The sequence below is a fragment of the Acanthopagrus latus genome, chromosome 1 (assembly GCF_904848185.1).
Source record: "Acanthopagrus latus isolate v.2019 chromosome 1, fAcaLat1.1, whole genome shotgun sequence".
Taxonomy (NCBI): domain Eukaryota; kingdom Metazoa; phylum Chordata; class Actinopteri; order Spariformes; family Sparidae; genus Acanthopagrus; species Acanthopagrus latus.
Window position 1 is genome coordinate 14,661,982 of NC_051039.1, and position 26,640 is coordinate 14,688,621.

Below are 26,640 nucleotides of genomic sequence, written 5' to 3' on the forward strand. Positions count from 1 at the left end.
AGTTGGTGTTAAGGTTGTTAAAAAGGTTGTTAAAATGTTGTTTTTTTCCCTGAAATAGGTCATAATGTACCCAAATACAGAATCTGCGAAGGAAAATAAAATCACCCTTTGAACAAACTGAAACCTGTGTTGAGGGGTCAGAAGCTTTAAAACACAGGGAACGGACCACAGACGGGAACCAGAATGTTCCAGGTTCAAGTCCGTCCAAGAACCACTGGACTACACAATAAATAAATTAACAAACAAAAACACAAAAATAGTAATGAAAACTAGTTGCAAACCCCAGGTGTATTATTTTATACTGCTGTTTATTCTCACAATTGGTTACATTGATAAAGTGTACAAATCAGTGAGCAGCAACAGAAGCCAACACATCCATCTGTGGGAAATGTGTGTTTGTTGTTGTTTATGTGTGTGAGCTTGACAGAGACGCGGGGAGTCCACCGCGGGTTTCCTCGTCTTCACTCCTCATCACTCCTCCCAGTGGACTCCCAGCTCTCAGTGCACTGTACAACGTGAAGATATATTCCTTTATCTGCCAGTTTCTGCGAAGCGGAGCTTGTTTTGTAGCCTTGTGAGTTAACCAGGGACTGAGACAATGACACTTTACTTGCCCCAACTAATAAAATCAGTATATACCTTTATAAAATAGAATAAATAAAATAAAAAATATTTCTGTTCAGTACATACAGTCGTTTTTTCAACCGTCCGAGGATCATGCAAGGCTTCGTACGACTTTCCATTTCTCGAGATCAAAAGAATGCATAGATAATTGCTCAGTTAAATTCAGTATCAACTTAATTGACAACTGTGGAAATTTTCCAATCACTTCTCCTTCCTTGTTCATTATTTGCTCTCGTAGTTTTCTTATCTACAACAATGTATATCAGTATTTTACACTTTGGCCATTTGGTGAGTTCTCAAAAAAGGCATCTCATTACAAGAAAAATAACAAAAACTACAGACATTCAAAATGAAGAAAACATAGCTTATAACAATGATTAATGCCAAATGTTACATTAGATGGATATTATGTACACAAATATTTAGTCATCTCATTCACATTTCAACATCCTTGTGACAAAAGAAGGTGATGTGGCTGAAGTCTCTCAACAAACTCAATTTACACCTCTAGTTCCTTCAAGCCTGTGGAAATCGAAAGCGACAACATGCAAGACAGACTCGCTAAACCCCGTCGCCTCGACTGCAACTGTTGCTACGCCTGACGAGCTTTCCTCTCACACGACATTTATGCTGTTTACAACTCAACGTTTCTGACCAGCGGCAGGCAATTTCGGTGGCTGAAACGGTCACAAGCCGTTTTAGTAGCTCACTTTTCTACAGATTCCTGAACTCATACGCAATAACATGCTGGGACTGAAGCTACAGCTGTGGATTATCCATGTAGACGACATGGAGTTAAAGAAATTGTTTGTCTTGGTGTTAGTAACTACATGTTTATTAGGAAAACTAATATAATGCTTACATAACCCTGTCGGGCTACTTTAGCTCACAAACTTGGATAACCAATTGTTCTTTTTTTTTTTTTTGATATTACATTTCAAACAGTAAATGCCTTCAGGCTTTTAGGAAGAGGACTAACCGATGTGATGACTGATCATCATGACACTATCCTCCTCAAGTCCAATAAAGAACCGGACAGAGCTGCTATCATTACACCAGGACTCGGAACCATCTTACAGTGGGGAAAACAACACAAAGGATATGCTATCCTGTGAACTGAGGTTTTCTTTTTAATGTAACCTGTAAACTCACAAAATATACTTAGATATCTACTGTACAGTAGGCGACATGGTACGCTTACAATTGCAGCTTACACTTTAATTTGCCTAAAAACAGTTACTTTAAATATTTGAATTACACATACACTTTCAAGTTCAGCGTCAAGCGTTACATTCATTGCAAAGTTCATCTATCATGCTGAGTCAAAGTGAATGAATTAAATTGTTTAGTCTGATTGAATCAAACTAATGCAGACTTCTGCATCAACCTTATGTGTTTATTAAATGATCACATGGAGTTATAAGCAGCCAATACATAATGTGTGTTTCAAGTGTTTACTATTGTTTACTATAAATCCACACATCTAGTTGTTTAATTCATACACACTGACTCAACATGACAAACTTTGACTTAAATGCAACTCTTTCACTAAAATTATGTAAAACATGTATACGTAATTGAAATTCTTATAGCCACTGTTTCAAGCTAATTATTTTTTGTGAGCGTACACTTTTATATAGGCAATATAAAAAAGATACGGCCCTCCAAACTATCTATATACCCAGTATTGGTTTTTCCTTTGGGCTCCTGCACACTGCTTCGACTTACAGAGCAGCAGCGGCTCAGCCTAAACCATGATTGCACACTCACTGTTCACTGAAGAGGTTTAGCTAACGGTCAGTTATAGAGAAAATTAATTACCATTAAAGTTGCATTAAAGAACTTCATTAGTTATTTTCATACATCCAGGCTTGTCAGGTATGTGATAATAAGGAGCTAGCAGTGTCGAATTGAGATTTATTTGAGAAAAACTGCAGAAAAAAACTAAAAAAAGAAAAACAAAAGTGATCTTGTGGCACTGATGAAAACAGTCATATGGTAAGGAAGTGAAGGCAATGGGAAAAAAAAAAACAGAAGGCGCATTCAAGTGAACAGAACCCTGGAGACAGATAGATAGCAGCCCAGGAAAGTCCTGTTAATTTGAGTCAACATGTCTCTCTGTTGGCTTTCCTCTGGGAAAAGAAAAAACAACAACAACAGCCGAGGCTGGAAGTGAAACCCGTCTGTCTCCTTCTCACCTCCTCCCAGTTCAGATTTCAGCTATGGATCATCACCACCACACCTCAGTACAAAAAAAACAAAACACATTCCTCCAGTCTTCTTTGCATGACTCCTCAAGCATTTCTTGTGTTGCTTTAATAAGTGGACATGAAGTCTCTGAGGACATGATGGGATTTAAAGGACTAACGGGTCATCATTTCCTCCAGCATGTGTATCAAAGAGCAGCAGTCAGAGGAGGGAGGGGTAACACTCTGTCCATCCCTGCATCTCCTCCTCAGTTATGGCTATCATCTGTCATTTTTCCGAGGGACAACAAAATATTAGAGACAACAAGTGAACGGGGAAAGTGATGAAGGATGTTTTCGGGTGAAAGGTCACCTCTCGTTTAGACCCTCCAGGCTGATTCTTGCACTGTTGACGAGTAAGAAACAAGAAGAAGAAAAAAAAAAAAAGAAAACAACAACGTGGCTTCGGATTTCTCACCCCTTCAGTCTCTGAAAGCAGCAGCAGTGTATTGATATCGTCTAGAATGGTTCACTTTTATGTAAAAGTTCATGCAGGATCATTTGAACGGGTTAGAGTGTGTAGACTGATGGCCAGATCTCTTTAGTCTGTAGCAGCTTCCGTCTTTCGTACATCACGTACAGATCTAATGGCTTTCACGATTCCTTCCTTCCATTTAGTTCACGTCACAGTCTACTGGATGATGAGGAGGACAGATGGACAGGGGGGAGGGAAAAGAGCCACTACTGACTAACAAGACAACCAGGTGAATGACAGTGGGGTGTGGCCAGGTGTGCGAGGTCATGCTGGCAGCACAGGCACAGACACAAATACAACAAGAGCGGAGTTAAGCAGTTTGGGCAGCTCATCAGGCGTGCTGTGCTTTGAAGGAGCACTTCCTACTTCTTCAGTTTTTGCCCTCTTCTCCTCACTCCACTGTGCTGAGGGGGATGAGAGCTACTTTATGTACACGATCATCTTTACGATGATCATTCCCGGGGTTTCTCTCTGTGGTCGTTCTTTCTTGATGTCGGATTAGAGTCTTGAATCATCTCAGTTATTCTGAGCAAACTGATTTGAGTTGCCGATAAAACTCTTTAGGCGAAGCTCCAATTTTTACTCCAGAAGAAGCGAAAGAACTGCGACAGGGATTCCCAAACCCTTGGGCTTTGCTGTGTTTCCATAGTTACTGGGGGTCTGTGGTGGCGACGGGTTTTTGGCAGCGATGTGACTAGTTACCATGGTGACTGGGGGTTGTGGCAGGGAGATGGTTAGAGCTCACACCAGGGGCTACTGCGGAAGCTCGGTGACAGGTCGCTTCTGTTTGAGGGTGTCGATGAGAGACAGGACGCCTCTCTTCACGCTGGTCGACACCCGGCGGGACACAGAGTCACCGGGGGGCGATGATCCGCAGGCCTTCTGGGAGGGGGGTCGAGCCACCAAACACTTCTGATACCGCAACTGAGAGAGAGAGAGAGAGAGAGAGAGAGAGAGAGAGAGAGAGAATTGTAAATAATAGAGTTAAAACTGCTGAGTATATGACTGTGAGGGTGTCTGTGTGTGAGAGAGAGGGAGAGAGAGAGAGAGGGAGAGAGAGAGAGAGGGAGAGAGAGAGAGAGGGAGAGAGAGAGGCAGAGAGGCAAAGCTGGACTGGTGCAAGTTGCTAGCTGTGATCAATAGTAATGATTGATGGTTCTTGTCACTGTGAATCAGTTTTAGTGTGAATCTGTGTGTGTGTGTGTGTGTGTGTGTGTGTGTGTGTGTATGTGTGTGTGTGTCCAAAGTTCTGGTGTGTGATCAATAGCCCAGCCAGCAGTCAACTAATCTTGTGACTCACACACAGCAGAGAGGGCAGAGGAAGAGGAGAAATCTCCACTAATGGGAGCAGAATCACCGCAGAGGGTATTCTGGGTTGTGATTATGGACATTAAAATGGTGAAAAAAAATCGTTATGAAAGATATTATGGGTTTACTGTGGTAACTAATTCAACGTACATGTGTCCTCTGTGAAAACGCTTCCCCCACAGCAGTCAACAACATGTAATACAACCTAAAACACTTCTCTTTAAACGGAAAATCTATACAAGACAGCTTGCAAGGACGTCCTCTTTCAAAGAGAACTGATGGCCAACACACACTGTAATTTCGCTTTAGGTGACTTCTCTTGATCTGAATGCATGTTTTACACCAACAGCGCTTTGACAGAGGGCCCCATTACACCCTGAATGGAACATATAGGTTAGACAGTAAAACACCCATCTGTCAAGACTGAAACTAATCTACAGGCAAGGACAGGAGAAACTCTAAATGTCGATGGCTGTCTGGAGGCTTGTGCTTGTGAGGAGGAGAGGCACTTCTTTTGAGTTTTTTCAATGTTTTGTTGGACACTTAGGGAACCATAGGCCGAATGCCATCTAGTCCCAGACTGACATCTCTACATCTGGTATAATCAAAACTTGGAAACATACAAAAAACAAATTATATAGACAAATAGCACTACAGGTAAGAGGAAAAATGTGTTTTTTTTTTACTTTAAACTGTGTCTGTTAGTGTAACAGGGAGTTGTTTCCTTTGACCATGAAAACAATTATATTTTAATATTTGTCTTTATAGCTTTAACTTGATGATACTAAACTATTTTTAAGACTGCAACAAGGAAGTTCAATTTTTGTTGATTTGGCGGTCCTCTGAACTAAAAGCAATATGTAGTATTTGTTTTAGAAGAGTGAAAGTGAAAGAAACAATAGGCATCATATTTTGAATCCTGTTTTTCTTTTTTAACAGCTGTTTGCAGGATGCAGAGTGATGATGTCATGTATAGTACAATATATGAAATGACATGACAATACAAGACAATAGTAAAACAAAAGTAGACTGTATTGTTGTGCCGTACCGCCAGACTACAGAGCAGCTTCAGCACTCCACCATAATATTAGTTTATATTTTACCATGTATCAAACCTGGTTAAGTCTGGTTCTGACCAAGTGACACACATTAGGAATAACTATAAAAAACTATCAAGAAACAGCCAATCACCTTGCTGATGGTTATACTGTCTGAGACAATTTCATAACCAGTTAAAAGCACCTTGTGGCCCTTTTAGCTGCTGCTCATCCTCCTACAGTCTAGACAAGCGGTTAAATCATATAAACACCAACTCTGATGAGCATTCATTATTATGTTATAAATACTTTACACACCCGTTTCCCACGATCCAACAAGCAGCTTCTAAGATTTCTTTATTTCTTAACCAACATAGACAGAGTTGGCTCAGCCTAAATTGGCCGTCAACTCTGTGTTGTTGTGTGTGTGTTTGTCTGTGTTGTGACTCACCATACAAGCTGCCTGTACAGCCTCCGACACATTTCCAGCGTTGGGATCGCACCAGAAGACGTGGCAGTCAAAACGATGGCCGCCAGCATCCATGATGAAGGCAAAGGTGTGTATGTCACGCCCAACGCCCATGAAGGACAGGAAACGAACACGACACTCCACCAGCACCTCCTCTTCGTCCTGGTCGGACACATATACAGTAAATGTAAATGAGATTAATCATGTAGAGCACATTCATAAATACATACTAACTGGATGAAAGGACGTCACAAAAACACAGTGCTGAAGTAATTTACAATCATTCAACACTTTTTCTGCACTTTCTTCGTAGAGTAGATCTACCCAATCAGACTGCATCCTCTTAATGAACAGGTCCACTGGAGCAGATGGGCTTTAAGTGCCTTGATGTTACAGCTGAAAGTCATAATTTATTTAAATGAAAAAAAAGCACATTTAATATCATCTGCATGGTCGAACGCTGCAAAGATTTAAGATGAAGATTTGAGATGAGCTGCAATTTTTTTCTCTCCTTGCTGTAGGTAGCTGCTTGCTTCCTTTATGGTAAACTCTGTTGTCAATAAACTTAATTCACTTCAGAAAACAGATGATGTGTTTTTCCACTATTTTTCTAGTTCTAAACATTGGTTTCACAGTCACTCTCCTTATCTGACAGCAAATAGAGTTAGCTTAAGATGAACAGTGATGTATTTATTAAATGTTGGTAAAAAAGAGGTATAAAACAAACACAAAAAAAGCTTTACATAACATTTCTTAACAGAGGTTGCAGTCTGTAACTAAGTAATCTGAACTACAGGCCTTGTATCAGAAATCTATTTTGCACAATGTATAGAAAAGTAAAGGAAGTAGCGTTAGCCATGGGGCTACAGAGGCTTCTCTACAAATTCTCCATCTTACTGCCGGACGCTCAGCCATCTTTGATGGCAATTACTGAACATCCTGATGCAACAGTGTGCAAGAAAGAATTGAAAAATGCGTATATCAGCTTTAAGAAAACTGTGTCGCATCACAGTCCCATTATGCCAAACCACTTTCTTCTCGGTTCGTTTCATCATATTTGATTTTTCCATTCAGAAGCAGGAAGTAACAGATTGAAGAAAAGCAGGCGACGTCAGCTGTGTGTGTCTGACCTTGTCTTTGCTGATGGTGACTGTAGCATCTGCCACATTGAGGGCTACTGGAGTCCAGTCCTCTCTGTTGGAAGAACCAATTAAACTGTCTATAGCTCCATTCAGTATGTCCATGCCTGAAGAAGAGGAACAAACAAATATAAACATTTAAATCAGAATGTTGAAGTGAGACTATCAGCACTTTGCATCTCATTACAGTCTGCATGAGTGTTGTATCTGTGCATTAGACTGACCTATTGGTCTGGCCACTGGCAGCATCCCAAGGTAGAACACCTGAAACTTCTGAACAAGCTCTGTCTTTGGTGTGGGGAACTCTGCTGGGGAGAAGCCAGACAAACATTTAATACTGCAGGAGCTCATGGGAGTAAATATTGAACTAATGTTAAATAACAAAAAATGCACATTTACAGAGGGTATCCAAGTGTAGCCTGCCAGTTAATATTTGTATACTACACACACTCTTGTTGCCTTTCTATCTGTCACAGCTTCTGTAGCTCTCAACAAGGCTACTAACTGACTGATTCAAGTCTTTGAGTAGGTTTTGATTTAAAGGATGGTGACTACAACATAAGTCACATTTTTCTCCCTACTACTGTTATATGCATTGTTCCATTCAAGATATTCAGTATTTCTTCTTTCTAAAGATGCTTTCAAGTTCGTTCATGTCTATTTGTTAATTAATGGATGCCTTCATGTCATAAGAAAACCCTGGCACAGCAGACTATAATCCCAAATTTTCACTCTACAGCTCCTGTTTGTCAAGTTTCAAAAGTTGATGTTATTTTTTTTTCTTTTTTCTGCAGAGGCAGAAACTGCAGCTGTTTGATTTGACAAGCTGTCAGAAGCAGGTTGGATTGTTTGCAGTATGCCGCTCTGTTGCTGTGTCTCATGATTTAGCCTTTGCGTGTCTTCAACACCATCTCCTAAAAGTACAAGAGAGTTGCTCTTGCTGCCAGCAATATCTCCTGGCTGGCTAGTCTTCCCATTTGTCTAGCTCTTCAGATCACTCCACATCTTCTAGCACAATATTCTGGTGAACCCAACCATTAGCAACTAAATCTGCAAACTGCAGACAGCCATCAAAAGGTAGCCTGTGGAGTTCTCTGACCACCAGAAGAGCTATGGATGAATGTTTTCATAGGTTTTGTTTGTATTGTGCATGTGCGACTATGGGACACATTACTGTTTGAGTTTCACACTGTTCTACTGATTGACAGTTGGCAGCGATAACACAGAGTGAAGAGCAGTGGTGAGCTGAAGCCCAGCAACAAGAGGCAGCCTTGTAGATATGGATGTAAACAATGCAGGACTTAAAATATTAAACAACTCAGTTTTGTAAATGTTTTATGAGGAGGGTATTCCATTCAACACATTTTGTCGGGCTTCAAGGACACACACTCAACACGTTAACTTTGTTTACATGTGAAATCCCCAGGGCCCCTTTAAGAGTGAAGATCTTCTGAATTACACTGACTGATTTTGACCAAAATTGATTTATTAATCAAATTTCCTCAAAGCTTTTCTTCCTAAATCATCAGAGTTCATTGCATCAACAACACTTTACAAATGACCAGTTTAAATGCATGCAGTGTGCCACAGAACTGCCAAGTCCGTAGTGATGTCACTTGTCGCATTCATTCTCTCTCTCTCTCTCTCTCTCTCTTCTCTCTCTCTCTCTCTCTCTCTCTCACACACACACACACACTGAGTGAGGTACTCTATGTATGAAGCCTACCTTGTAAAGGGAGATCAAGTCCTGCCTGCATCCTGTCCTGGAGAGAGCCTCCTGCCATCGCTTTGGCATTCTTTCGCTCTGTCATTATCTGGAAGCGAGGCAGAGGCAGAGAGACAGAAACAGAGGAAGAGAGAGAGAAGGGGAGAGAGGAGCAAAAGCAGGGAGAAGTATGAGGAAATGGCGTGTAAAAACAGAGCAGATTTGGAATACCGTGGCAGAGACACAGGGGAGGAGGGCGAAGAGACAAAGAAAAAAATGCGCGAAAGTGGAAGAGGATGAGGGAGGGAGAAAAAAGATGAAAGAGTCAACACAAAAGAGCTCAGTAAAACCTAGACCAGCTTCACCCCTGATATTGTCATACTGTCTACCTATATCAACTGGGGAGCACAGAAACACACAAACCAGGTCACACTCCTCTTTTCGAAAACAGGGTAAAAGCATTTCCTGCAGAGAAACACATAGGTGCCAATGCAGAACCAGACTCGCAAAAACAGCCCAAATCATTCACACACACGCAGAGAAACACCACACATAAATTATACATGTCCTCAATCAAAGACCTTGTCACAGCAATTCTGCATCGCAGCAACCCTGCTGTGACAAATTCTCTGCCTTCCTTATTTATCCTTTTTAGTGTCAAAAGTCTGCATTGAACAGACTTGATGTTCTTTAATATAGGGACTATAAAATGTGGGACACCTAGTACCAGCATGAAGGATGAGATGAAGGACAAATGGCTTCTTCTCCACCAGAAACACACTTTGTTCGTGTCCGTGGTCAGAACAAGGCATATGTGAGTAAAAGAAGTTATTAAAAAAAAGCTTTAAAACGCTACATATAATTGAATTCAACACCAAATTACGAGTCCACATAAATAAGGCAAGAATTTAAAGATATTTTCCAGAATTGAAAGCCCTGCAGCGATAAATGTTTTATTGGGAGAGGGACAAAAAGAAAAAAGCCATTAATTCCAGGTGAGTTAAGTGATAAAGCAGAGGCAATAAAAAACATGGTTTGAATTCTTTTCTTCTGTCCCTGCTGCATTCATTCATCTGAGAGTGGACCTGCCGTGGCCAGAAAGCCCTGTGACAACAATAAAATGTGGAGGAGACTGAAATTCAGATGAGTTTAATCTTGTTCTTTTTTTACTGTTTCAGGACTGTAAAGGATACATTATATGCCTACATTGTGAAATAGCAAATATGATAAAACAATACATGCACGATTTGGGTTGGGTATTTCAATGCGTACTTTCTCAGGTACCACAACAGCTTGTACTCGAGTATATTTTATCAATAAATCTGTCGTTTTTGCTTTGGTTTCAGTTGAGATTTTCTGTAAAATGAATTCTGTGATGAGAATATCTATTTCCATCTGAGTCTGTTTATACAAATCCAAACTTGGCCTGGTGTCTTTGGTTCCTCTTACCCGGGAGCAGATCTCATGCAGGCTGGTGGCGATGGCTTTGGCTGGCGTGTCACAGCGGAACACATGACATTTCAGGATCCTGGTGTTTTTATCCCGAGCCACATATGCAAAATCCCTGGGAGAGTGAAAAACAAAGGGTCAGTGAAGACACAAAAACGGAGGAAAACGTTGGGGTGATAAAGATGAGAGGGGGGCTTGATGGAATAGTTGCGGGTGGAACTTTGAGACAGGTAAATAATGAGGTAGTGACGTGGCTGTGTGTGCGGTGAGAGACTGAGAGCTCTTGGAGACAGATGAGAGATGAGCTGACCTTTATCAGTCTGATGAATACAGGACACACACACATATACACACACAGGCAGGTCGATGGACCCCAGAGATCAATAGAGCAGCGTGATGCACGAGGGAGTTGAATGAGTGACAGCGGGGGAGAACTTTCCCCCAGGCCCACCGGAGCCAAAAACAATGTAAGTCATCTGAAGAGAAGAGGTGCAAAGAAGAAAGAAAAGAGTCGGAGGGAGGAAGTGAGGGATGAAGATGAAGAATAAGAAGAATGATAGCTTCACACGCTGATTTACGTATTCAGAAATGAACATAAAACCAGTCTAAATCACTTCCTTCAAGCTGTGTGCTTCAATATCCAAAGCAATAGGAAACGAAGGCTTGAGGGTTAAAAACATTTCTGAGCCCGGCCCCAGGAGGGGAAATTCTCAACAGAAGATTCCTATTTGTGTGTGGGTGCATTCTTAAAAAAAATCTTGCAGACAGAGAAGGACAGAGGAGGTCACCTTCGCCTCCTACATCTGTGAGCGTATGCACACACAATGCTCCAGTACATCAAAAAGCCACTTTGAACACAAAAAAATGAGACGCAGAGGAAATTAAACAATAAAGACTGACAGAGATGATGGAAAGATACTGTTGTGGGAGGGGTGGAGGGATGAAAGGAAGGAATGTGTTTACCTCTCTCTGTGTCCAAGGAAGCAAGGGAGGAAAGGAAGACAGTTAGTGGAAGGATAGAAAAAAAAAATCCATACTATGAACCCCCCTGCTGCGGGACAAGAGGCAAGGAGGTGGCAAACAGAGTTACATACTCTTACATCTTCTTTGCTCCACAGATTAGTGTGTGCATACATAGGTGAAGTCAAAGCAGCAACACAGGTAAATATTATTTAAGTTAACCTTGATGTAATATATGAAAAATGTGCAGAAACTGAATTAGGTATGAAGGGAATGGCAGGAGGCAGGAGGACAGAAAGATGTTCTGGATGGGCGCAATTAGTTTTAATTGGCTGCTGATGGTTTGTGTTTCCTAAAAAGGCTCTGGCGAGGAGTTTCTAAGAAGCCACATGAAAAGGAAGTTACAGCGAGGGACAGTCAGAGGAGTAATGAATATAATGATAGAAAGGTGAAATACTGGGAGGGGAAATTGGAAGTGAACTGCAACAATGTTGATGATAAAGATAAAAGGAGAGAGAGAGGAGAATAAAACATCCCGATGGGAAGGGAAGATAAAAGTCAAAAGGAAAGGGAAAGGGAGAAAGAGGAGAAAAGGGGGGGTGATATCTCATTTCGAATATAATCTTATCATCATGCCGACGCCCCTGAAAATGTCAAGGTTGCTGTGGGAATCTGTAATCTCCATGGTGATAATGAGGTTCGTGGCACATGTGGTGGGGGGGCTCCTATAAACTGACAACCACTCCAGTCTATCGCAGAGTAGAAGAGAGGGTGTGTGTGTGTGTGTGTGTGTGTGTGCGTGCATGTGTGTGTGTGTGAGACGGATAAGAGGGAGAATCCCTGCTCAAACCTGGCTTCAAACCCTATCCTATATACTATCTTTAAACCCGTTGGACTGGTTTGAATAATAATAAATGAAAACACATTTTTTAACCACCACACACGCTGCCACATTCGATCATTACACTCCAACTAAGTTCCTCAAAAACTGTACCTTGCAAACCTCAAACTGGCTGTAAAAAAATCAATCCACAAACTACCTGCTCAGCAACCTCTCCTTACAGACTGAGGCCTCGTTCACTGTCTCACAGCTCATTTTTCTTTTCCTGCTACTTTACAATAAAACAAAATAAGCAAGTGAGGGTTCCAAAATTAAGATACCAGGTATAAACATATACTTACAGTGGTTCGTTTTCCTGTTTTGGCAGGTAATCCTGTGAGCTACACCATCTAGTCCTGGTGATGCTGCAGGCGTGCGCACACACTCCTCAACCTGTCCGCTCCACACCCAGCGAGCACTAACCATACCTCCCCCTCTGGCAGCTTCATCCCCCTCTCTCCCTCTCTCTCCTGCCAAAACCCCCCTCTCCTCTTCCTCCTCCCCCTCCTCCTGTTTTAACTATCTCTCCTCCTCCTCCTCCTCCTCTTCCTCCTCTCTCTAACCATCTCTCCTCCTCCTGTCTCTACTGCAGCCGAGGTATTCCTGCTGCTCCGACTCTCCCGCTATAAGTAGATATGGATGGTGGAGATAAAGCCTAAATACTCAAAGACCACACGTTCGATTTATTTGACAATGGCATTTTATGTTTTAAATACAATGTAACATACACTGCTGCCTGTGCGTGTGAATGTGTGTGTCTGAGAATGAGAGCAGAGAGACCCCCAAGGCAACAGAATTCTGCAGTTGTGCATATGCCGAGAGCTTTTAGCCTTGCCTCTTTTCCTGAGTGCACTCATGCTTGTTGTGTGTTGCCAGCTCGAATTATACAGCAGTTACCGACCTCTCCGGTCCACATCACCCGGCTGTGCCTGATAACCTACATTCTGTTTCTTCTTACACATTCAACAGCAGCGCAGAGCGCCCCTCACTGGTCGCCCAGCAGCATTACAGCACCATGTTAAACAATTACAGTTTCATTTTAAGCTGTGTGTAGGCAGCAGACAGTTGTGAAGTGCATCTGCATTTATTTATGACTTTAGAAATATCAAACCTCGGTGCCTACTGCTGTGGTGTGCATTCGTTTTTTTCATGAAGCCGGCTGTGATGACATCAGCGGAGGTGACAGCAGGGGACGGATGAGTCAGGTAGGGATTTGTGGTGAAAGAGAAGAGAGGCCTCTCATCCTCAACTTTGTGCTGATGAATTAATCTTTCATTAGCATCCCTTCATCATCAATCATTAACTACTCTATTCTGTCAGTCACAACCACCGCCTGTCTGCTGCCCTCAATTGTTACTCTGACCTTTTCCTGAGAGTGTGTGTGATGCATCACTGACTTCATTTACACCGGTGACTTATCAATCAATTCAAAAAACAGTTCAAAAACTTAAACCTAAACAACAAAAGCCTCAATCAAACACTTTACACAACAGAAATGTTGAAGATGTTAAAGACAAACACAATCACGAAGGCAAGCAAAATGGAATTACTAATGTTTTATAGAGAAAAATCTGTTCTGACGACTAACCTGCCATTGTCCCGGCCAACGCCCCAGACCCGGATACTTGCGATTGGCTGAGAGTGAAGCACACTGCGGTCCATGGGGTCGACTAGGTTCAACATATTATTCTCCAGCAGCAGGTACATGTCCTTCCCCTGAACAAACACACACACACAAATTCTTCAGATCTCATTACAGAAACATGCAATCCTTATTTCCTGAAGCTCAAGACGCTGCAAAAAAAAGTAGTCACTTAAAAGGTCAAGTGCTTTCCGTTTTTTATTATTTGCCAATAAAGTGTATTTTCCGGTGTACGCACATAAGTGTGTGTGTGTGTGTGTGTGTGTGTGTGTGTGTGTGTCTTAAATAAATTATCAAACCTTAAAAAGAGGGGGTGGGAGATGAAAGGTTATTGAAAAAGGGATGAAGCTCTCTCTCTCCCTCTGTTCTGTCGCTTCACATTAAACACAACCACGGCAGAGAGAGGGAAAGACTTTCTAACGTTGCCCCACTTTCCCCTCTCCATTCTCCCCTCCCTCCATCTTTTGACACACATTTCAGGAGACTATTAGTGCCAGCTAACTTTTGTTGCTCTTCTTCTTAGCTCCACCCTTGTCTTGTAATACATCTTCCTGGCTTTCTGTGAGCAAATTGTCGGTTTCCAACAACCACGTAGCCTTTATTTTACTCCTGAGACAGAGCTACTTAATACACAGGTTGATTACACTTTCTTCCTCACCTCTCCCCAGATGCCAACTGTGTCTCTGATGTCATTCTTGCAGTAGGACAGCTGTCGGATACAGTTGTTAACAGCAACGCTGCTCTTTCCAGGAGCCAGGTCCTCCTCAGCCATTTCTACCCATCCTAAAGAGCGCACTGCAAAGCACTAGACGACACATGGATAATACTGTTAAAACCAGTTCTTGTACACAAATGAAGTCCTTTTTGGAGGGCATTTTTGAAAACGACAGTCTTTGTTTTGAACTGGAGGGACTCTGGCAGTAAAGCCAAATAATTTGACCATGCCAGTGACGAAAACACAGATATACATATGAGCAGGAAAAAGCATGCTGGTGGATAAAAAGAGAGCAAGTGAGGAGAGAGTGCCTTCATCAAGTATTCATTTGATTTCAGCAGTCCATTCAGAAGGTACTCTGCAGACCACAGAGACTAGTGATGAAAGAGGTCAGAGAGGAACAGAGATAAACAGAGGTGACAGACAGTGAATAAAGTGAGTCACTAACACAGTAACCAGTGACTTCCTCGTCTGTTCTACATCAAATATTCATATCAAACATGCAAGTATTTATGCTGTGTCAGGGGTAGTAGGACAAAGGGCTTTTTAAGCATTTTCACAAGTATTTTTCAAGTATTTCACAGCAGGGCGGTCGGTAACATGATGTTTATCCCACTGACTTGAAGCTAAGTGAGGCCGATGAGCTCCTGGCTCTCACAGACAATACACATTGGTATACAGACACATGCAGACATGCATACACACAGTAACTCCCGCAGTGAATCTCTGCATGTTGCCAGGAGTGGTAAAAGTTTTGTAACAGATCCAGACCAGCAGGTGGTAGCAGCTACATGACACATAAACTGTCACACCCAACCAGCAGCTCAAAAATGCTTTTATGAGGACTGCTCGGTTTTCAAGTTCAAGATTCAAGTTTCAGTCTAAAGTTGGGTTGTTGTGTTAAACACAAATAAAACAAGATGTGAACGTTTGCTATTCCTTTGTGATATATACTACTGAAAACAGCACAAAGTCAATATAATTAATGTTTCACTGATTTTAGTAAATAGATCTCTTTCTGAATTTGATGCCAGCAACAAGTTTCTAAGAAGTTGCGACAGGGGCAACAAAAGACTGGGATAGTTTTGGGATGCTCAAAAAACACCTGTTTGGAGGATTCCACAGGGAAACATGTTAATTGGGTTTGAAAGGAGCAGCCTCAATAACCTTGTTCACAAGCAGTGATGGGGTGAATTTCACAACTTTGTGAAATAAACAATTGGATAGGAAGGGTGGAAGGATGGGCTCAGGACCACTTTGTAAAACTGTTGTTGGTAAAAAGCATTTGTTTGCATGACAATGCATTCAGTTTTGCAGTGACTCAGCTTCTTTGGAATCAGGGTTTTAGTAAAAGATTGCAGGGTTTGTTTGGTTGAATATCAGCTGAGTGTATAGCAGTTATCTTCCAAGTTTTCTGCACTCTGATAGAGAGAAATTGTTGTTAAGTGAGGGCTAGTTTGCATTCAACTCCCTTAAGAAGCAGTAAGGGCTCGATCCAATCTTGATACTGTTGTGAAGTATTTACTCAGTGTGTGTGTGTGTGTGTGTGTGTGTGTGTGTGTGTGTGTGTGTGTGTGTGTCAGTGTATGCTACCGGACCAGATGCCTTGACTGTATGTCTGTGTTTGTGTCTGGTATTCATCACAGTGTCACTGTTGCTAAGGATTGTGAATTTCTGCCAGACAAATACACAGAGAGAAACAGACTCTCAGCAGCCAAATCAGCACCACGTCATCAAATTGAGCACTGGCTTTCAACTCTGATCTGCAATGCTTTAGATCTACTCATCACACACCTTGGTATGTAAATCAGCCTTACTGCAGCTTGTGACAAAATGACTCTGTACCAGATTCATCTCGACGTCTGTTTAATTAGCTGCATCTAAATTATTCTATAACTCGCACTAACATTTGCAGGTGACAGTATGAGACAAATGGGCATGGCATATGTGTTACTGAGCTCTCATTACGATCTTTAAATGTCTCATTTGAATCTTAGCTTTGAATGTTAAAGAGGCCTTGCACCGAATTGTACTTTTTGTTCTCGCCACTTGGAGGCAGTATTGTTTAGATATTGCTCAACTCAGATGTGATCCAAAGACAGCCACTGTGGTCAACACAAACACCACCCATACAGAAACAGGTTTTGGACAGCAAAACATATGTACAGCACTAAAGCAAGAAGCCACATGCGCTGGGAATGTTAATTATATTCTCCACTGTTTAGAAGTAGGATAACATAACACATGCCATAAATCTGGATTGAGTAACATTCAGCATTATTGTAGCCACAAATAAATATATATATAGTTTTTCACTGTTTACATGCATAACAAACAGCTTGGCCAGATAAGGAACAAAATGATTCATGACTAAATCTGCAGGCTTTAAACTGAAGTCCAGTTTAGGAAAAGGCTAATTACCTTCGCCTCTGGGTCACTGTTGACACTGCTGGACTCCTCCTCTTCCACTGCTGGACGGTTCCTGAAAAAATAAAAGTTTATTACAAAAGGCAGGATGTAGTTATGTGATTATCAGTGTGCCATCATTACCACTGCGATCATTAGTTGCTATACTATCAAGGTTCCTGTCCTGCATGCGAAGGCTACAGTCATTACACGAACAGAGAACATGGAGGCATTTCCTGAGCAGAAGAGCTAACTTCCTGCTGCATCTGACCCAATTTAGCTCCAACACTGATTAAACACAAGATAAGAGAAACTAAGGAGAATGATTCATGAACATGAGCAGTTTGATTTTATCCTTGTGTATGTGTCTGTGCAGGTATTTCACCTTAGCTTGAGCGATGCGTAGCGAAGCGTCGCTCCCTCAAACTCCTTCAGACTCGGGTCAGGGTTCACCGTGGCAGCCTGCAGGTCCTGTTGCACACGGGTGACATCATCAGAGTTTGCAAAATGAAATTAAAAAAACCCACATGTTCTGCCAAAGGGCAACTGACATTAAAGCCCCTTTCACACATGTAAACTGTTATGTTCTGTGGTAAAATTGTTTGGGTTTGGCAGCGATCACTGACACACACAGGTCTCTTATTTAAAAAAAACTGTGATCCCAGAGGATGTTACAATTCCAGACAGATAAAAGCCCTGTCATCATTTTATTTTTAGGTACTTTATAGTTGCCAGCCAATGCAGTTGAAAGCGATTCAGATTATTTTGATAATCTTTTATTAATACAAGAGGATATCAAATTCATGTGGCTTCAAAATAGCTTGTGAATGTGGTTCTGTTTGGCATCAGTGTTGAACAGATGTTTGAATTTCCGACTATTACATACAACTCCATAGACTCTGTGACTGTGACTGAATAGCTTACTCTATGTTAGACCAACATAAAGTACATTCACAGGTTACTGGGTATGTGGGAGAAGGGCTGATAACACACAAACTTGGCAGAAACCAAACATAAATATTTTGAGCCAACACAGTTTATACCAGCATGCATCCAAGTGTGGGCAGAATGGCCTTGCTGGATGGACAAATGGTGGCGGAGTGTTATGTGCAATGGGGCATGCTGCATCAAGGAGAGAGAGTTAACATGTAGCATGTACACACAATTGTGTACAATCGCATTCAGATCCGAGCCAGCAGGAAGGAAGGACGACAATATTATAGCCACGTGAGTAAAAGAAAGAAACATCCTGTTGAGTGTGTTGCTGCAGCAGAATAACAGATGTTTTATATATCAGGCATGACAAAATGTCGTGGTTGTTGCAGTTACATTTATGTTGACGCATCAGCCACACATGCTTATGCCCAAGCAGTGAATTTCTAGCACATAGTGCATCAACGCATACACTCAAAAAAGTGGGTGAGGAGAGACCAAGACTCATTGGCAGTGAGCGCATTATACTTGCCTTCCACACTTCACTATCAATCTTTCCGCCAAAATCACTCCACACCTGCTTCTACATACAGCGTTAAAACACACGTACACACACACACAGTGGTGGGGCAAAGGTTGGGGGGAAGAAAAAGACAGAACAAGGCTGTTAGCTAACTAGCTCACTCCACAGTGAGTGCCTGTTGCAATAAGGAGCGACCCAGCAAAAACATTTCTTAAATGTTAAGTCATCATCTTGATGTTGACCAAGACTTTCTAATGTTTCTTGCTCCTAATTGAACATTCACCTCCCTACTGAGAATCTACTGATTCTTGATTAGTAGTACATTAGCAAAACGGACACAGAAATCAGTCAGTGCTCATTTGGACAGTGACATTCTATCTGTTGTTTGCCATCTTTACAATCCAAAAGCATCTGACGTTCAGTTTTAATTATGACAACAAAATTTCAATCCAGTTATTTGCCAACTCACAGAAAAGACGATAAAAATATATTCTACTATAACCATGTCAAGAATAATCATGTAAGTGGACTTAGTGAGGAGTTACAAACATATTACAGCCATACTGCTGCTTTGCCTCAGTGTCTGTTTTGTTGGACTTAATATTAGTGCACAAAAAACTATCTTTGTCCATAAATGGATAAACTGTACTCGATTCCTGAGTGCTTAGGGAACCGCTTTAATGTCAAAGTCTTACTTTCAAGGAGCCAACCGAAGTGAAAACATGTCACTGTCCAAATACTTACCGACTGCACCGAATGCGAAACAAGTAGACATTCGTATACAGTACATACAGATGCTGTAGGTACCAATTCCTCCCACACACATACATTAATACACATAAAAAAGACATCAAGCTCAACTTGAGGCTTTTGAGCCAAAGGAGAAGAAGAGGAGTGGTGGTTCAAAAAGGGAACAGAGCATGGGAACGGTTTTGAAGTGCCCTACCTTGTCTTCATCTTCAGGATTCTGAGAGTGACCCTCTTGATCAGGCATCCCCTGTAGAGATGTGGAACGAGGCTAACAAAAGAAAGAGAAGAAGACAGAGAGATGAAGCATTTAAAAATGATTAAAATCTGTGAGAATTCAGAGGACATGTTACTCCACCATGTTTGTCTGCCATTTCAGCTTCTGTGTCACTGGCTAATACTCAAGTAGTCTGCAGGTCAGTCGCTCCAGATAGATGTGCCAGATTGAGAATCTGGCACATCTATCCACATCAGTCCATTCTCGCTAGATCAATATTTTATCTACACCATGCTCCTCTCTATCAATCTCGTTCCCTCTCTCCATTTCCCTCTATCATTCTGCATGATTGACTGATTGACTGACTCAGAGCTGTGGCAGTACTGTATTCTGCTGTCAGACTGGACTATTGACAGTCTCTTCTCTGGCTCAGAGTCTTTACCTGGCTGTCCTGCAGCATATTACCTCCACTTTAAACTTAAAGCAGTTACACAATACAATCAAACCAATTCACTGTCTCATTTTAAACCACAAAATGGAGGATTAAGGTTAATTTTACAGGACAATGAAAAAGAATGTTTTGTGGCTAACTTACAAAGTAGCAGCTGTTGACAAATCCACATGTGGTGAGGGTGGGCTCGTGAGTGGAGAGAGGCTCCACTGAGCTGTCAGAGGTGGTGCTGCCTGAACGAGTTGATGCCCTGTAGAAGATCTCGGCCTGGCCCGACTACACACACACACACACACACACACACACACACGACATCAGCTTTATTTAATACATGTTCATTGGTGCATACTTTTATTGACTCTTCACAGAAATTAGTGGATATTCGGGGATTAAAAAACTGCGAACTCACCTTGTTGACACTGATACTGAACTTAGACAGTATTATAATGTCTTCTGAATGAGTAACACATTCCCCCCATGTTACTCATTCAGAAGATAATTTCCTTACCTGGGCAGGAAAATACAATGTTGCTTCATTAATTGTTAATAATTGTATCACAAAATATTATTGATTACACCAGTTCTGATTAAAATGCTAGAGGAGCATGAAGCTTCTCAGATCAGTGAGAAAATAATACTTAGTAGGAGAAGACTGCTACTGTGCACACACACAGTGGCAGGGAAAAATACTGCCCTTCACCTGCTGTGTTTAGTCTTTTCAGGTACTTGACATATTCTACAGACAGATATAGAAACTGTATGCAATGGCTGGTATGATGCCAATATGATTGTCCACGAGAGCTGGACGCAGATAAAATAAAAGGTGAGACTCTAAATCTCCAGATGATGTCCTGCTGCAGCCCCAAGATGAAAAGGCAAGATATTCTGCCACTCACATGTCAGCTGTTGGACAATTTAATAGAAATACTCCAGAGAATAATGCAGTAACCAAATTCTGCATAAACTAAACATTATTACCCTTTATTGCAGGACTGCTGTATTAGACTGCATCAGTTTTAGCTACATACACCTGACAAACTGGCAACTAAAAGGACAATATTTGTTAATGTTCTTGTGACTGCAAAGCAGTTAATAGTTTTTGTTTTTCTTATATTTTACTTTTGTACAGCATATGCTTTTGTTTTAATCCAAGTGTCTTTATTATATTTGTGTTAATTCAAATCTGTGATCTCATGATTTCTCTCAGTCATTCTTTATAATCTCTCCACATTGAGGGCGCATTCGCCACAGACTGAACTCCAACCACAATCTGAGCTTGACTGCTGCCACAAAGACTAACAAATTTACCATCGCTTAAACTGCCCTGGGTGATCACAGTTAAACAGAACAGTTTCAAATGTAACCACAGTTAAATGCCAGCTAAAACAGTTTAAGTTAAAAGACTCAAATGTATGTCATTTTCAGTTTGCTGTTCTGTCACTCACCTCATGGTCAGGAGTGGGTGAGGGACTGAGTGAGCCCAGGGAGTGTTTTCGTGGTGTGGAAGCTGTGTGGTCGCCTAGGGCCTGGGTTTCTGTCTGTCCAGGAGGTGCTGGGCGGGTGGCAGGCCTCTCCCACTGGGTGGTGCCGGTAGGAATATGCCAGTAGTAGATACCGGCCATGTCTGTGATCTTCTTCCATCCCGGAGGAAGGTCAGGGTCTGTCTGGAATGACTGCTCACTCCAGATATCTGATGGACAAACACACATACACATTTGGATGGTTTATTAATATCAAGAGAAAAAAAGCACAATTCTGAGGCAATTTATACACTTTTACTACTTATAAATGCGTGAAAAACACACCTCTGTGACTGCACACAAATATCAAAGATTTACTTTTCATCCACTTGATCAAACTGGCCTTTGTTACTGGACGGTAACCATCCCACACTCACATACTGAACGATATGAACAGCTGACTGAGATTACCAGCATGTGCTGCAGCTGTTGTTTAACAGCCGCGTCTTTCAACAGAAGACAACCGAGTGAAACTTGTTAAGAACCGTTGTCGCACTTGTACCACACATCCACACACACCTTAAACATTTCTTAACTATACCTTTCACACAGGCAAATAACAACTCTTGGCTATATACAAGAGCACAAGATTTCCTCTCACGAGTAGAGCAAATATATATATACATATATATACATATATATATATATATATATATATACATATATATATATATATATATATATATATATATATATATATATATATGGGTTTATTCAACATGACACAAATGAGGACATTTTATTATTCTCTGGCTGTACTAATTGTATTAGCCTCTTCTCTAAGTAAGTATCATACAAATCTGCTCTGTCATTTCCATGGGTGTATGATCCTTTATGGGTTATTTAATTTGCTGTTTTTTTTATCAGTCCATAAATCAGAAGTTATGTCCTTAATTCAAAGATTATAGTTGAGAAATGGGTGGATCTCCAGCTGTCTGTAATGATGCCACATGCCAAATTGTCTAATATATTTAGGGTGCACTTGTTGTTAGTCGACATACTGTACTGTACATCATGTCAAAGAAGGTCAAAGAGACTTCTCTGGAGGATCAATAATACTGAAATTAAAAAATTGTTTCAGGAGGCAACGAAAGCAGAGCAAGACTAGAGGGACCCGATCATTTGTTTCTTTTTCAAGATCAATATGCACCAAGTCTGCAGTGGTACACACTGCTTCCAATAAGTCAGTCTCCCCTCTGAATTTAACTCTTACCCGCCTACTTATAGCTTCCGTACATTACAAAGTTAATTACAAGTTGCCAGCGATGGTAATGAAAGCGTTAGTGTTGCAAACGCAAATTAAACTGTCTGACTCACTTAAACAAAGTTTTAATATGTTTATAATTTATGTGAGTTGCACATGACTTTATGCACAAAAAAAATCTTAAAGTAAATGAACTAGGAGAAATGGAGGGCCGAGCAGAAATGATCTTTAAACTAAATGAATAAACACCTGCACAAACAACTGTGTTCATGTTCTGGCAATCAAAACACTAGAGTTAGATTAATTTAGATACTGGCTCAGTGTGTGTGGATTCATGTAAAATTTAAGCCTCCCTTCTCTAACAGAAGAGAGCAACAATATATAGAGCAGATGGCTGTCACCTTAATTTACTGGGCAGTGATATGTGTAGAAGAAATACAGCAGTTACCTTGAAAACACACACAAACTCTATAGAGCACACATACACATGTGCACACCCACATGCGCGCACACACACAAGCCTGTGGATGTGAAATCAGAGCACTTATATCACTGCCTCAGCTCTCACTTTTGAACTAAATGTCATCTCATCTGAAGGTTGCAGTTTCCTGACAGTCAAGCCAGCTGAAACACGCGCACAGAAGTAGTAAAGATGCTCCGTAACTACATTAGGTGGTGTAGCAACTCATAAAGGTGATATAAGCTCTGAGGAACTGGTCAGCTAGTGTGTTTGTGTGTAGTTGTGTGTGACTGCACAAAGAGTCCTCAAACTGCTGACCACGCTGATGAAACACAGCCCATGGGCCTGTCGCCATGACAGCAGGCCATATGTCATCATGACGACTGGGTCGGTCCAGATTGAGATGGAAGTCAGACACGCACACACACATGCAGAAGGAAATGATTTTATTCGACCAAGTTTTATTAATAGACAAAACATCACTGACAAAACTTAACAAAAAGCACCCATTCATTCTAGGCATTCAAGCAGACATCCCTTTGGGCTTAAGACTGCGCTTTAGAACAAGGAGCTGGGATGCAGAGCCTTCTGGGAGTTGCAGTCTTTCATGAGCAAAAAATAGGTCAGAGCAAATAAAACTACAACAGAGAGAACCTGAGTGTCTCTGCTGTGAGCGAGGGGGAAGATGGTGACTCAGAGAATGGGTGCCAGATTGAGATGAACAGACTACTCGATGTGGATTTAAGAGGAGAGAGAGACATAGAGGGGGAGACAGCGAGAGAGGGGAAGGGGGGGGGACTCCTGAGTGGTATATCATGCCTCAAAGTTAGCAACGTCACCCTCTGCAAGCACTGTGGTAAGTGTGGAATTAGAAGGAAAAGCTTAAATGTGCAAACCCACATAGGCTTGTGCACCTATGCAGCTCATTGGAAGGTGCCACAGCTGAACTACGTAGCAGTAAGCCTGTGATAGCCTCAGTTAGCATGCAGCTCCATGCCAGAGCAGAGTTAGGCAGAGGGGGAGGGGAGAGCAGTGAGATTCTGGAGGAAAACACACTGACACACACATGTTGTCTTTGGCAAACTACACCTCACACACACACAAGCTACTGTGACGAAACCGATGCACCACACACAAACACATAAACAGCATGCACAGACCACAGATTCTTATGGCGGATATTTAGAGGACGATTACAGAAACAAACTTCATCCCCCGTGTTGGAGGAGACACACACATATACCCACACTTGGGCACATACTCACTCACACACAGACAGACACACTCAGACCAGCGTTCCAACTCCGACCCCTCGGTGTGGTTTCCTCCGACAGATGCACCTACCCTCGTAATTGACAATCACAATGGCCAGCATGTAGTCTTTGCCCAGCATCATAGTTAGCTAGCTGCCTCTCATACAGCAAAAAACAGCACTGTAACCAAAAGAGAGAACCCCAGACAGAGATTGAAAGAGAGAGAGAGGAGAGAGAAGGGGGGGGACACTGCAAAAGAGGGGGTGAGGAGATAAGGAGAGAGAGAGAGAGAGAGAGAGAGAGAGAGAGAGAGAGAGAGAGAGAGAGAGAGAGACACACACATTGACTCAGAGAGGCAGGGAGATCATGACGTGAAAAGAGAGGCAGAGGAGAGGGGGAGAAAAGAGTGAATGAGGAGAGGAGAGCGAGTGAGAATGGAGAGATTAGAGAGATGGAGGTTGTGTATCCCCCTGCAGCTGAGCTATGGTCGCTGTTGTTGTCTCTGCTTTCTCTATCTGGAGCATCAACAACGTCAACAGCTCGAACAAGCTTGCCCTCCCTTTCCTGTCCTAAAACAACCACTCGTACAGGCATATGAAAAGAAACTAAAAATTTGGCAACCCTCTGCAAATATCTATATTTATCAATTTCTCCCTCATTTCCACCTCCACTTTAGCCTCTCTTGGTTGTCCTGGCAACCCCTAGATCATCTTTCATTCAGTATCATATCCAGGGGAGGCACACAGATGAGGAGGAAGAGGAGGAGAGGGGAGATACAGGGAGAAAAAAACTGCTAAAAGGAGGAGTTTAATATATTGAGGGTTAAAAGATTAAGTGGGTGACAGAAAGAAAGGGAGAGAAGTGTCTAGTTTTGTTAACTTTAAAATTATTTTTTTCATGTTTTTACTTATTAGTATATTTGTATGTACTACGATGCTTTTGCAATGTGGACATCTGTTTTCCATGCCAATGAAGTCCATTTACATTAAATTAAATTAAATTATAAAAGTACTGGGGCATCTGGTGCATCACATTTTGCTGTACTGCACTCATCCACATTCAACTCATGTTTCCTCAAGTATTACAGTGCATGTTATTGTGTCAGAATGCATAGGAGTTCTTTCAATGACCTTCCTTGACTCAGCGTGTGTGTGTGTGTGCATATGTATGTGTGTGTTTTGGCTCCTCTGTGTGAAAACAGTGTCATGTTGGCCCTCTAACCCGCAACATCCCAAGAGGAATCTGACAAACACCTGTGAAAACAACACAGCTTTGTCAGTACAAGCGAGGCAGACAGGAGGGCACAGTAGTAAGGATGATGATGTGTTATCGATAAATCCAACATGAACAATACCAGCATGATGACTATTGACTTGTCAGCAAGTGACGAGTGCCCTCGGGGGACACTACGTCTTAACTAGAGACGACAGTGCCACTAACATTTTGTCCTCCTTCCTCGCCTCATCAATACGCACATAGAAATTGAGCTACATGAAACATAAGGCCATCCCCTGGAGAGATTTATCACTTTGGAATTACATTTTAGACAAAGACAAGCAAGAGGAAATCAGGACAAGAGAAACACATGGAAAGTAAATTCTACGGCAGCGCCAACAGTGTAACTCACAAACATCATGGAGGACAAGCTGCTGGTACTTGAGATGAAATACACAGATGCTTAGAGTCTTCAATTCGAAAGGGACGATGAGTCATCAGAAGCAAGAGGGGCAGAAAAAAATAAAAACGACCAACGGGGCTCAACAGCTCAGAGCGCTGCAACTTTCACAGACTCAGAGGATGGTTTACAGCTGAGCTCATGTCAGAGGTCAGGGCTGCTGCTGTAGAGGAGATGGATGTGGTTGATATGTCTTACAACAAAGCTCAAGGCAGAGAATTTTAAGGGCCCAATTAAACAGAACATCCAGGATTTTACATAGCGCTGACAACAGAAATGCAGCAACTTCAACGGACCTTCTCATGAGTAGGGGCCAATACAGAGGTGATGGCTCAAAGGAATTTCTTTTGCTACAGAATTCAAGACGCCCTCCTGTGTGCGCTTTATCAATCAGTATGGATAAGACAGGACAGATATGGCTTTACTTATATTAATTCTTAATGTCAGTTAAAGCAACATTGAGTAACTTTTTTACCTTAAAAGAACAGCAGAATAGTAGAAAATGCCAATTTCTACGCAATATTGCTTTAAGGATAAAGCAGTTCCATTAAATAAGTAATTCAAACAAGTCAAAGCATATTTGCTCCATCTTAAAGGACAGA

The 26,640-nt window shown here is 41.6% G+C and overlaps 1 protein-coding gene across 8 annotated transcripts in view; it reads right to left on the bottom strand.

Moving 5' to 3' along the window:
- Positions 1 to 287: 287 nt before the first annotated feature.
- Positions 288 to 26,640, bottom strand: part of apbb2b (amyloid beta (A4) precursor protein-binding, family B, member 2b) — a 48,655-nt gene continuing 22,302 nt past the window's right edge. For 4 of the 8 annotated variants that reach the window (XM_037100602.1, XM_037100613.1, XM_037100591.1 and 1 more), the window contains exons 5-19: positions 21,372 to 21,616; positions 20,071 to 20,202; positions 19,458 to 19,529; positions 18,521 to 18,571; positions 17,441 to 17,526; positions 17,071 to 17,131; positions 14,593 to 14,739; positions 13,881 to 14,008; positions 11,416 to 11,421; positions 10,453 to 10,567; positions 9,025 to 9,112; positions 7,523 to 7,606; positions 7,290 to 7,405; positions 6,142 to 6,321; positions 288 to 4,269 (exon numbers count right to left, since the gene is read on the bottom strand). In XM_037100602.1, the coding sequence (XP_036956497.1) occupies positions 4,099 to 4,269; positions 6,142 to 6,321; positions 7,290 to 7,405; positions 7,523 to 7,606; positions 9,025 to 9,112; positions 10,453 to 10,567; positions 11,416 to 11,421; positions 13,881 to 14,008; positions 14,593 to 14,739; positions 17,071 to 17,131; positions 17,441 to 17,526; positions 18,521 to 18,571; positions 19,458 to 19,529; positions 20,071 to 20,202; positions 21,372 to 21,616 (1,682 nt within the window). In that variant the 3' untranslated portion in view covers positions 288 to 4,098. The remainder of the gene's footprint in view (positions 4,270 to 6,141; positions 6,322 to 7,289; positions 7,406 to 7,522; positions 7,607 to 9,024; positions 9,113 to 10,452; positions 10,568 to 11,415; positions 11,422 to 13,880; positions 14,009 to 14,592; positions 14,740 to 17,070; positions 17,132 to 17,440; positions 17,527 to 18,520; positions 18,572 to 19,457; positions 19,530 to 20,070; positions 20,203 to 21,371; positions 21,617 to 26,640) is intronic. The other 4 variants (XM_037100635.1, XM_037100662.1, XM_037100643.1 and 1 more) reach the window with 4 other exon arrangements.